Source organism: Paramisgurnus dabryanus, chromosome 9 (genome assembly GCF_030506205.2).
Source record: "Paramisgurnus dabryanus chromosome 9, PD_genome_1.1, whole genome shotgun sequence".
Taxonomy (NCBI): domain Eukaryota; kingdom Metazoa; phylum Chordata; class Actinopteri; order Cypriniformes; family Cobitidae; genus Paramisgurnus; species Paramisgurnus dabryanus.
This window is the reverse complement of record NC_133345.1, coordinates 32,521,337-32,533,793: the sequence shown is the minus strand read 5'-3', so window position 1 is coordinate 32,533,793 and position 12,457 is coordinate 32,521,337. Positions and strand designations below refer to the sequence as shown.

The following is a 12,457-nucleotide window of genomic DNA, read 5'->3' as shown; positions in this document are numbered from 1 at the left end:
AACCATGCCACGCTCAAAATTGCTTAAATGACCTTTCTTTCCCATTCTGACATTCAGTTTGGAGTTCAGGAGATTGTCTTGACCAGGACCACACCCCTAAATTCATTGAAGCAACTGCCATGTGATTGGTTGATTAGATAACTGCATTAATGAGAAATTGAACAGGTGTTCCTAATAATCCTGTAGGTGAGTGTACATCTCTTTTCTTGGACTACAACATACACACAGATTGTAGGCAACAGTTTACTTCCTGGGATTGGTGATGTAGACAAGACCGACTTTATCAAAATTCCTTCCTTTTCAGACTCACAGCCTGTAAGCAGTCTATGTTTATATATATATGAACTTATCAGATGCTTTTATCCAAAGCGACTTTCAGTCCATTACAAGCTATACTTTTTTATTGGTATGTTTTCATATTTAAAGACTTTAGTACTGACTAAACCATGATTCAAACACAATTTTGTGCAGTGTAGAGTAGCGATTGTTGTTTGTAATTTCTACAATCACAAATGCAGACATGATTTTAATGTTTTAGTAGCTTTACCTTACCAGCCTGGTCATCTGTATTTTCTGGATCAGAAAGACGATATTAACTTCTGTCAGGATTGCATTGTGAGATAATCTTTAAAACATGGTAAGGATCGTCAAATTTCCGTCTGACGACAGAGGTATTCAGGCCAATCACAACGATCGAGCTGGCCAATCAGAGGACTTTTTAAATCGATGAGCGATGTACAAACTCAATGCGTTTCAGGAAGGAATGGCAATGTTTTTTGAACCATATTTAAATCATCACTTATGCACAATCTAAATGATATTATCTTTAAATCATCAGTTTTTCTTGTGTGTCAGCTTTGTTCTATAACAGACTGGAAGAATGCTTGAAGCGCTTTCCATGTGAATAGCAGAGAATCGCGGATCTCAAGTGTCCTGTGAAAGCACACAGCACTAAAATATATTGTTGTGGAAAGTCTCTCTATTGATGGGCCTCTGGGCTACTGCACGGCCAGTCGGACACAAAGAGGGTGAAACGGTCCAGAAAACACTTTTGTGGGCCTTTTCTTCCCCAGCAGGGTGATTAAAACACCCCAGCAGAGCCCGAGAAGGGCGGAGCTGAAAGCCACCGGGTGTGCGTCCGTTTATCCAGGGGCTTGTGCTAAAGAGAAACAGATTTGTTTTTCTCTGCTGTAAATTGAAGAAGTGGTTTGCAGATGTTGAGCTTCGTGCAATCTCTCTCTCTCTCTCTCTCTCTCTCTCTCTCTCTCTCTCTCTCTCTCTGTCTGTCTGGTTTTGTTCTCTAATGCAGTGAAAGAGACCACACAGCTCGCCGGCTTCATGAAATTTATAAACATTTTATTTATTCTGTACAGGAGGTGAGCTTTGCCAAAAACTGCGTTACTATGGAAAGGAATCCGGTGCAAGGTCCCGTTTACAACCAATAGAACAACAGAATCCATAATGAAGAGAGGAGAAGCAGAGGGGAGCTGAGGGAGTTTTGGAGGAGGGGTCTCTGTGCGTAAAACACCAGAGGGACAAAGGCACGCAGCAGATACGGGACATCAACGTGAAGATTCTAAACCAAAGGTGAGAAGTTAAATGATTGCGCACTCGCAGAGGAATCTGATGTCTTGGGTCAGATCTTACGGAGACCTGTTGAGCTTAATTTCTGATTTCATTTCGTGTGAGGCACAGTTGGCTGAACTTTAAAAAAATGTTACTTAGTTTATCAGTTCGCTTTTTGGCGCAGTTAACGTTTGAATGATAGATATGGAGAGCTGCTGCCTTCGCGTCGCGTTTCTTCTCGCGTCTTTATTGATGCTCGATGCGCAGATGCTCTGTTGGCAGGCGCTTCTCACGTGTCACAGAGAGCGAGACTGCGAACTCGCGTATGATCAATACCTCACCGCGTGCGATGCGAACATCCGCGGGGACCGGGGTCACTGTCCGAGCCACTGCATCAGCGCGCTCATCCGACTCAACCAGACCACCGACGGGCCGAACTTGGAGAACTGCGACTGCGGGAGAGACGCAGAGTGCCTGCGCACCAAACGCGCTATCGAACCGTGTCTGCCGCGAACGCATCCCGGTGGCGCGCTCGGGATTGGCTGCACAGAAGCGCGGCAGCGTTGCGAGGACGAGCCTGGCTGTCAGTCGTCTCTGACGGCTTATCTTTCCCGTTGCGGTCAGCTGTTTAACGGGAGAAAATGTTCATCCCGGTGTAAAGCGACTATAGAGGAGCTGCTGGTCATGCCGAACGGGATGATGCTGAACGAATGCGTCTGTGATGGACTCGAGCGGCCTTTCTGTGAGGTGGTCAAACAAAACATGTTGAGACTTTGCTCGATTGGAGGGTTTTCTGTTGACCATGATGCCATGGATGATATATACGAGGACGAGGATTATGAGACGAAAGCAGAGAGAGATGTGACGGACTCGTATGCGGTGATGTCCACGTGCAGTGCCATCGCTGGTTCTCGACAGGTGCTTTTACTTTGCGCATTGTTTGCGCTCATCTGTGTACTGTAGGCAACACTCAATGGATTGAAAAGTGTCCTTCTCAAACCCAAAGGCCACTGATGTTTGTCCAGACTGAAGGATTTTGCAAGACACAAACTCACTGCAGTCTTTTGATTGGATTTCATCACGACACGACTTTTCTGTGGTGCTTCAAGTCTCTTTATTCAGTAAGATCTTTGACAAACGATCGGCTGTGTGTTGCCAGCAGTCTTTCATTGTCCCCACATCACACTTCAAATATTTGCAGTGTGTGTCCGCTTAAAGGAGTTTGTGTTGGGATCAAGTGCTTCATTTAAGTGAAGAGGCTCTTCAGAAGCTGTTAAACACTTTCACTCCACTGCTGGCTTCTCCTGGTGTCATGATTCAATGATGCTCATTAAAAACAAGTCTGGTGTTGGTCTATAGTCCTGGTTTTAGTGCTGGTTTGATGCTAACATGTGTCAACACAAGTTTTGCATCTTAAACTGCTGATCACGGACACTGAAGTTTCTGTCTGTAACTCAAGCAGTTCAATATTAAAGGACGGTCATACTTGTTTCAGTGCTTTTTCATCTCACTTTTCTCTCGTGCATGAGAAGAAATGATAGCGTAAATTGAAGTTTTTTAGTTTTCTAGAGCCGAAATTAAGTTTATTGAGGAAAACATTCCAGGATTTTGCTCCATAAAGTGGACTTTAGTGGACCTCAGTTCCCAACCGAGGCATAAGGGTCTTATCTAGTGAAACCATCCTCATTATCGCCAAAAAATCCCAGTAATGCACTTTGAAAACACAACTTCATGTCTTGCACCAGCCATGTGATGGGCCAGCATGACCTTACGTATGACGTAATCACGTCAAAAGGTCACGCATGGCGTATGCGAAACTACTACTTCAATGTCTACAAGTGTGGAGAAAGAGGAGCGTTCAGATGTTGTTGTATGTGGAATGATATTAATTAATGTCTTTGTGTCAGTTTATTTTTTTAAATGGACAGCAAATGTACATTTCACGTATGTAATGCGTGACCTTTGCACTTGATTACATAATACATAAGGTCATACTGACGCATCACACGCTAGTGCAAGACGAGACGTTGTGGTTTAAAAGTACTTGTGTTTTTTTTGGGGGGGGGGGGGTGAAAATGAGGATGGTTTTGCTAGATAAGACCCTTATGCCTCGGTTAGAATAGTTTGAGTCCCTTAAAACTGCTTTGAAACTGTTGAGGTCCACTAAAGTTCACTGTATGGAGAAAGGTTAAGGTTCCTGCTATCTCTCTGGTGGATTTGTTGTGTTTTTGAAACCTATATCTGGTCTGTATCCCTTGCATGGAGATCTCCATGATTCACATGATTTGAGATCACAGCCACAGCTTCCAAATGCAAAGGCCTCACTTAAAATCAACTCCAGACCTTTAACAGGCTTCAAATGATGTAACAAATAGCCCATACCTGGATTAAACCGTTTATAAGTCAACGGTCCCATTACTTTTTTCCTTTTTAAAAAGAGGGAGTTACTTTTAAAACTGCTGTAATTCCCAAACCATTCATTCAAATTAGATATAAATATCCACTAAGTAAAGAGTGTGCACTTTAAGCCTATATTCACTATGACTATCTGGAATACATTTTGGTAAACAACTAAAATAACACAAAATGTGCTTCTGATTTAATATTTATTGATGTGATAAGATGATGTGATGACAGATTGAGATTATTTCTGATGGGGTTTGTTAAATAACTCTGATGTAATCATTGGTCATATGTGGATATAATCTTAATGTTTGAATGCTGTACACTCTTTAAAACTCTTCAATCTTATAAAGTCCCTGGAAAACTGTGGATCTTAAGCAACTGCAGTTCTGAGGGTTTTTCTGTGAAATCAACTTAAGGTAGATTTCAGTCGACACCAAAGTCTTCAGTCTTTCCTCCCTTATAAGCACCCCCACCCAAACGACTGGGAACAAAATCAAAATAAACAAAAGCAGGAGAGAGGACTGGAGGAGGGGCCACACAGGGGCCAATAGTGACACAGAGCTGGAGCCCATTTTCTCATTTAACACAGACAGACACACACACACACACACACACACACACACACACACACGGCTCTGGGTTACATTTTAGATGCAGTATTGTGTCTCACTGCTACAATGTTTCTATTCATGTGTGTGTCTGTGCGCGTGTGTGTGTTGAGGTTTTCAGTCTCTGATGGATTAACACACACACACACAAACCCTTCTTAACATCTTTTAATGTTCCAGCTATGGAGAGCGAGTGAGTCTCAGAACCAGCAGCAGGAGTTTGGTTTAGGGTTAATTTTGAACCGTTATGTGGATCAACACAAAATGGAGATCAGTAACAGGACTTTTTAAAATCCTCTGACATTTAAAGTGAAACTAAAGATGTCATGAGATATCAGCAGATCATAAAACACCCAAAGGAGGTCTTCACATTCACATGACCTTTAGTCCAGCTATTAAAATCAAAGAATACTTCATCTCAGAAATAAAGCTAAAAGCTACCTTTGTTTTTTGTGGTAAAGACCTTTCAAAATATAATAAATTGCCAAAAATATATTTGCTGAAATATATTTTGGAATGTGTTTACAAAAATATATTTTTTACCAATATATTTTTGGCTATTTTTTTAAATATATTTTAAGAATAAAGATATTTTTAAGCATTTATATGCATATATTTCAAACCAAGGAAATATATTCACATCACATTGGGAGAAAAACGTCATATTTTCAAACACTTTTAAAAATAAGGTTTGAATTTGTTAAAATCAAATATATTTTACACTTCAAAAATATATTTTATAAAATTAACTTGAATTTAGCATATATTTAAAATATATTTTGGCCAAGAATACATTTCTTGGCACATGAGTTGTAAAATTAGAAATGTATTTGTTGCCCTTAAGTACATATTGAAATGTTAATATATAAAGGTTACTTAAAACTAAATATATTTTCAAATTCAAAAATATATTTAATATGCTACAAAATGTATTTAGCATATATTTAAAACATTTTTGGCCAAAAAAGTATTTTTTTCTGGATCATGACTCATTACTACAATGTTTTTTGAAGTTGACTTACATTAACTATACATTATAAGTTAACAACTCATTTCTAGTCACCATAAATAATAGGAAGTTCAAATGAAAAATTAAGGCAACAAATATTTTTTTTACAGTGTAGTTTCTCCTTTTGAAAGTAATAAATTACTTTACTCATTATTCTTTTATATAACTTTCATAATTTAATAAAGCACTAACACATACACTAAAATCTGCAACAGGGCCAAGCAGGTGAACAAACCAAACATGCTGGCAGAACCAAAAAGAGCTAACTACCTGTGTGGTGACAAAAAGTAACTAGACATTTTATGGATGGTAACTGTAATATTACAATTTTTTTTAGTAATTAGTTACACTGTGTGTTTTAAGGGATGTTAAAGTCTTTCCACAGATCTACAGGAGTATTAGTTTTATACAGTATGACATTGAGTTTGTATATGTTGATCAGTCTACAAGTTAAATTGATCAAAGCTGGTACTTGACCTGAACCATCCAATAACCACTAGTAGTTTAATATAACAAACTGTGTAAAAGAGATGATTGCACGACTGTACGGACTATTTTACTAAAAAAAGGTTTGTGAAGCAGAAAAATACAAACTCAGTGCAGATCAATTATTTCATTTGGATTCTTACATTTATTAAAATCATGATTCCAAAAAAGAAAAAAAACAAGAAAAACTTAATTTAAATATTACAGCTTCATCATAAGCATGCATCAGTCAACAGTAAACACACACAGATCAACTCATGAAGTTTTGTTAGATCTGTCAGGTGTGTGATTTTTCATAATTGGAGGTCAGTGTATTAAGAAACTCAAAATCTAATTTCAAAATTAACAATTAAATAAGATTTAGGATTAATGACAGCCAGATGAACGTCACATTTGATTATTCACACTTAAAGAGATCCAATCAGATCCTGTGAATACTCTGGTCATGTGACACGTTACAATCATGTTGATATGACGAGAACCCTCAACTCACTGTAAACAACATGCTGAAAGAAAGAGAGAGAGAAAAACATCATCATGTGTCTGAATATTACAGCAAAATATTGACAAAAGTCAGGGGAATTCATTTATTATCAAGAATCATATAACGAAAAAAAACAAAATGAATAGATAAGTGAATATGACTCTAAAGTTTTAAACAGTAATGTAGATAAATTTGCTGAAAGGTAATCTGGTGCTCGTTTATCAAATAAAAACACAAAATCACGTTTGAAATTCAAGATCAAACCCAGGACTCAATCCTAACAGTATAAGAAATAATACGATACATACAAGATCTCACAGATTCAGCAACGGCGTCTTTCTTCAGCGATTCATCCGTCTGAGTTTCTCTCATCTATAAAACACATCAAAGCTTTAGAAGATACCAACAAACATTCATTATTAAACATTAACAGACATCACATGATGGTTTACCTTAATCTGTTCTTTCAGATACTCCGCTCGACTCATTAAACTTTTAATCTGAAAGAGAAAATCAAAGCAGATCAGAGAAATACACAGTACAACATCACTTAGTTAAAGTGTTAAACCTGACACATTGTGCTCGTGTACACTACATCACTGCTTTCAGAGGCAATCATGTCAATTTATGGTGAAATATTTTTTAGCATTGTGGCATTTCAGATCCCCAGTTTTCTATAAAAAATCTTTCCTAGAAAGCAAACCAGTTTATAAGGACACAAGGGACAATAAATGATCAAATATTGACTGCAGCCACACCTTATATATATATAAAAATAAACAAAAATGTAAAAAATTATTCTTTCTTTCTCTTAACAGGTATTGTTCAGAATAATGAAAACATGTAACTTGGAATCAGTGTTGGGTAAGCTACTCAAAAAAGTAATTGATTACTAGTTAATTATCTTCAATAATGTTATTAGGTTACTGTACAAATGACTCTCTGCAAAAAGTATTTAATGACTTATTACTAATTTCTTTCTAAATCCTATTTAGTAACCGATACAAAGATATAAATCATATAAAAGTACATCAATAATTAGTTTTAAGGTCCAATTCTCACTATTAACTAACTATTAACTACTTTTGCCTCAATATAGTCCTAATTACTGCATATTTATACTTAGTAAAGTAGTTGTTAAGTTTAAGTATTGGTAGGATTAAGGATGTATAATAAGGTTTTGCAGAATTAATTAATATGTGCTTTTTAAGTATAAAATAAACAGCCAATATCTCAGTAATATTAATGCTAATAATCAACCAGTTAATAATGAGAATTGTAAACTACACACAAGTGTTACCATTATTCTTATTAACTCAACAAAGTTATTACTTAGTAAGTTACTTAGCTTGGGATAAGCACTTCTTATTTCCTCCTATATGACAAATTGCTTTTATTGTTTCGTAATCTGGATAAAAGCGTCTGCTAAATGTAAATATGATAATATTTTCTTGTCTTTCTGTGACATCATCTCATTATCTTTCTTTAAGATCTTATGTTCAAAGATCAGCAACCAGAAACACTTTGTTATTTTAAAAGCCACATCTCAAATTAGAAAAACTAGTTAAGAGTTTAGTTAAATGGTTTAGATTTCCTCTGAAGTGATGCTCATAGTTAATTTCTCACCTCACTGTGTAGTAAATCTCTCCGACGACCCTGAGCTTCAGCTGACAGAAAGAGAAACATTATTGATTATTTCTCTATGTTTAACTGATTCTCAAAAACTTACAATGACAATCAGAGGCTCTTTGTGCTTTTAAACTGAAGTTATTAAAGTCACACTGAAGTTTGTATGTTTAAAACAAACCGTAGGATTTCAGTATAACGCCTGTGCTAACAGTTTAAATCATATAGAGCGACTGTGTTTTGATAATCGCAGTTCTGACATTACTGCTGTGACAGATCAACAGAGAGCGAAAAACAGCCAAATAAAAAACTCAAATCCAGCAGAGATCTGGACGAGTATTTGGAAAGAAATGGGAGCAGAGCCTTGAGCACTTTAACAGATAAGAGTTTCAGTATTTAATAACACTGAGAAATGAAGAGAGCTGTCGTGAATGAGATCCAGATGGCCACACACGCTGTACTGACATCATCTCATCTCATCTGGACGTCTCGCTGCTCTTTTCTTTCCTTCTTGAACTTCCAGGAGAATATAAAAAAGTGGATTTCTACATTTTACAGAAACACATAGGGAACCAGGCTGTTGCTATAGTTTAAGGGGTGATGACAGGTCTCTCTCTTTAATAATCAGCATCTCTCCTGTATGAGATCATCAATTGGCGTCACGCCCTACACGTCTGACAGAATAAACACGACAATCGATGACATCAGAGACTCAGAGAGATGAAACGCATTCATACGATGAGTTATGAATCTCTCACCCGCGAGAGCCAGAAGCATTTCTCCTAAACTCTGCTGATATAAATCAAGAGTTTCACAATCTTCAGCTCCGCTCTCCTCCTGTCAACACAGACATCACAACTCTATTACCCATAATACAACACTGCAGCTCAGATGAGACATTCACATCCAAACAGTTACCAGGGCAACAGCAGAGGACGCCAACTCCAGAGCAGCCAATAAACGCGGCTGATTTCTGGACATTTCTGTGAAGGAGTGAAAATGTTTGGCATTACAATAAGAAGCTTGAGACACAACTGTGTGTTGTTGTTGTTGTGTGCTGGTTATTAGCACTGTGTTACTGGTTACCTATTAATATGTTCCTGGTTGACTTTGCTTCCTCAAAACTGATCTTGTTGTCTGATCTGACTAAAGCTTTGAGTTCCTCGGCCCGAGAAACATACTGATTCACCTGAGAGAAAAACAACAATTACACCTATAGTCTGATTTACAGATATTAAAGCGCGTGTATGATCAGAACTGAAGAGTTTATTTATGGGCTTTCTTTTATAAACATTTTTTTTTTTTTATAAAAATCCTCAGAATCCATCAGCATTGAGTTTCATTTATATGAGAATCTCACGGGAAAAACAAACATACAGATTTTTGTTCATAAGAGTTTAAACAGAATCAACTCATTTACAGTGGATATGGGTGAGTTTATATCCGTTTAAATTCTTTTATCACAGCTTTATATGCAGACACAACTGTAAGTAAAGACGTTTATAGAAGAAAAACATCTTTTTTTATTTCTGAATCGTGTCATGTAATGAATGTTTGTATGATTTGAGATTCACCTTTTGTCTGAGAGCTTCTTTCCTCTGTCTGTCTGTTTCATCTGAAAATATACAGATCATTATTGAATCAGAAGACATGAATAACTAACAGAGACTCTGTAGTTTGAATCTTACAGTGAATCGCAGGGACAAAGTGTTCAAGAGCACTACAGTAAAGAGACAACGCTGCACTTCTCTCTCCATCCTGATCCTTCTGAACCGCCTGTAACACCAGAGCTTTCTAGAAATATACACATGAAGAAAAGATCAAACACCTGAGTAACACAATCATAACACACAGACACACACAGAGAGACTCACAGCTTTCTGAAGGCTCTCTGCACTGGGCATGTGCTCCAGATCTACAAATGGATGAAGGAAAAACTCATCAAATGTGATGCGAGCGTCTGGATGTCTCTCTAGCAGCCGCAGCAGCAGATCTCTGCAGTCAGGAGAAACTTTCACTCCAGATGGCAGCTACACAAACACACACACAACACAATGCACATTAACTTAGTATGTCTATATCTCAGCTCACATCAGAGAGAAAGAAAGAGAGAGAGATGATATTTATAACTGTGGTTATGTTTAGATGTCACTTTCACCTCAACTGGTTTCTCACTGCGAATTTTCTCCTCTAGTTCAGCAAATGAGCGAGAAGCAAACGGAGCTCGTCCGAATAAAGCCTCTGTGTTTACACACACACAAACACACACATACAGATACACAAACACACAACTGGTCAGTTCATCTACAGGTGTGACATGAGAATGTCTGTCTGTCTGTCTGTCTGTCTCTCACCATAGAGAATGACCCCGACAGACCACAGATCAACTCGAGCATCATAATGTCGTCTGCACAACATCTCTGGAGCCATGTAGAGCGGAGAACCTCGTAACACCTGCTGTTCATCCCACGGGGACATGTACTGAGCGAAACCAAAATCTACAATGACAGTATGATTGACCTGATCAGTGGCGTTTGCTATGACATCACTAATGTACACATCCCTTCTGTGAATGACATCATATGTGATGTGTCCTGGTGTTGAGGAGAGGTGTGATCTCATAGAAAGCACAGACATTAAGTATCATATAGTGACTCTTTGATCTCTTTTAATGTCCACAGATATGGAACTGTATATGAGAGTAAAGTTGCACCTGCGAGCTTCAAGATGTTTCCACTCAGCAGAATGTTCTGAGGTTTGAGATCCAGATGAGAGATGTTCTTCTCATGAAGAAACTGAAGAGCACACGCTAAACACAAGACAAATATCATCACAAGTTTACTGTCAGTCCATCGATATGAAAGCTTCAGTGTTTGTTTCAGTACCGATCTGTTGAAGACAACGGCGGGCGACTCTCTCCGGGAGAATCCTGCGAGTGCGAATGAACCGTGACAGATCTCCTCCTGAACACCACTCCAGAATCAAGTAAATATTATCACTGTCCCACTACAGACACAGAAAACAAAGCCAGCGTTAACAGAAAGCATCACGATGAATAAACTGCATGAGCTGTCAGTTCAGTACTTGAAAATCTTTGAGCTGCACAATGTGTGGATGCCGAATCGTCTTTAGGATCTCAATCTCTGTCAGCAGATTCTCCATTGAGCTTTTATTCAGACTTTTCTTACTGACCACCTTCACAGCCACAGCCTCCCTGCTGTCAGTCTGCAAACAAACAAATGCTCAATAAACAAACTGTCAGCAATAAACAAACACATGATCACTCAAACAAACAAGAAAAACACTATTTATAATCGGAATAATCGCTTGCCTTTCTGAAAGCTTTATAAACTGTCGCATATGTGCCGCTTCCCAGCTTCTCAGTGAGAATAAAATCTTTGAGCTTCGGCGGAGCGAAACCCGCAGCCATAACGAACCGAACCGAACCAGACCGACATCAAACAAATCAATCAATAAACAGCAAAAATGATCCTCGGTGAGAAGTACAACATTAGTACATTTTTTAGAAACATTATCTCTGAGGTAACCTCACACTGCTGACATTTTACAAACAGCGTAGATCGTTCCACATTTATTCAATATCAAATAAACGTGTTTACACACTAGGTGCAGCGATATGTTTACTTCCGCGTGGTGACGTCACGCACCAGCGCGCTGACCAGGCGCTGACATCACTGAGCGCCCCCTACCGACGCGATACGATACTGCGAATACACGCATTTCAGATGGGGTCGATTATTTCTCAGGGCATCAAGTGTATCAAATGTATTTTAAATGTTATACATTTAAACAATATTGTTCACAACTGTGCTTTGATATTTGCATGTATTTTAAGGCATCTAGCAAAATACACGAGGCAGTAATATAGTATGGTAGCGACATCATATAGAATAATATTAAGTCAAAATGTCCCATCCAGTGCAAGAGTAATATTGTGTTAAATTATGTTATATGTATTGATTTAGAAATGTATTATTTTTTTACTTCAACTTTACAAACAATCAAGGTATATGATTACAACATGAATATATAAGTATCGATCAGCCTTTGGTTGAGCATACCAGTCATTGGAAATTACAAAATACAAAATAAGAGCACAAAATTAACAGTGAACAAATTATAGTTAAAAATATATATAAAAAAAGAATCATAACATCACATAAACACTATTCGAGAGGCTTACATTAATTAGCTTGTATTCATCAAAAAGTAATGTTGTAGGTTTGTTCTTGTGTGTATGATTTGTATATC

The 12,457-nt window shown here is 37.8% G+C and overlaps 2 protein-coding genes across 2 annotated transcripts; one reads left to right on the top strand and one right to left on the bottom strand.

The window, feature by feature from the left end:
* The first annotated feature begins 1,750 nt into the window (after positions 1-1,750).
* LOC135739916 (growth arrest-specific protein 1) lies at positions 1,751-3,054 on the top strand. The gene has a single exon (XM_065258007.1). The coding sequence runs from the start codon at positions 1,762-1,764 to the stop codon at positions 2,527-2,529; it is 768 nt and encodes a 255-aa protein (XP_065114079.1). The 5' UTR covers positions 1,751-1,761; the 3' UTR covers positions 2,530-3,054.
* A 3,139-nt stretch (positions 3,055-6,193) lies between these two features.
* ulk3 (unc-51 like kinase 3) lies at positions 6,194-11,861 on the bottom strand. The gene is made up of 16 exons (XM_065257924.2): positions 11,517-11,861; positions 11,270-11,410; positions 11,071-11,191; positions 10,899-10,994; positions 10,540-10,683; positions 10,344-10,426; positions 10,060-10,215; positions 9,874-9,979; positions 9,760-9,800; positions 9,272-9,374; positions 9,104-9,168; positions 8,944-9,022; positions 8,186-8,226; positions 7,012-7,059; positions 6,868-6,931; positions 6,194-6,581 (listed from the first exon to the last, which is right to left on the bottom strand). The coding sequence occupies exons 1-16, from the start codon at positions 11,613-11,615 to the stop codon at positions 6,565-6,567; spliced, it is 1,404 nt and encodes a 467-aa protein (XP_065113996.1). The 5' UTR covers positions 11,616-11,861; the 3' UTR covers positions 6,194-6,564.
* Positions 11,862-12,457: the final 596 nt, after the last annotated feature.

Excerpts from the sequence above, each read along its gene's own strand:
- ulk3 (XM_065257924.2), bottom strand. The coding sequence starts at position 11,615 with ATGGCTGCGGGTTTCGCTCCGCCGAAGCTCAAAGATTTTATTCTCACT. Across the intron at positions 10,427-10,539 it reads TGTCGGGGTCATTCTCTATG|AGGCTTTATTCGGACGAGCT; the intron begins GTGAGAGACAGA and ends GTGTAAACACAG. Across the intron at positions 10,216-10,343 it reads GCAGTGAGAAACCAGTTGAG|CTGCCATCTGGAGTGAAAGT; the intron begins GTGAAAGTGACA and ends GTGTTTGTGTAG.
- LOC135739916 (XM_065258007.1), top strand. The coding sequence starts at position 1,762 with ATGATAGATATGGAGAGCTGCTGCCTTCGCGTCGCGTTTCTTCTCGCG.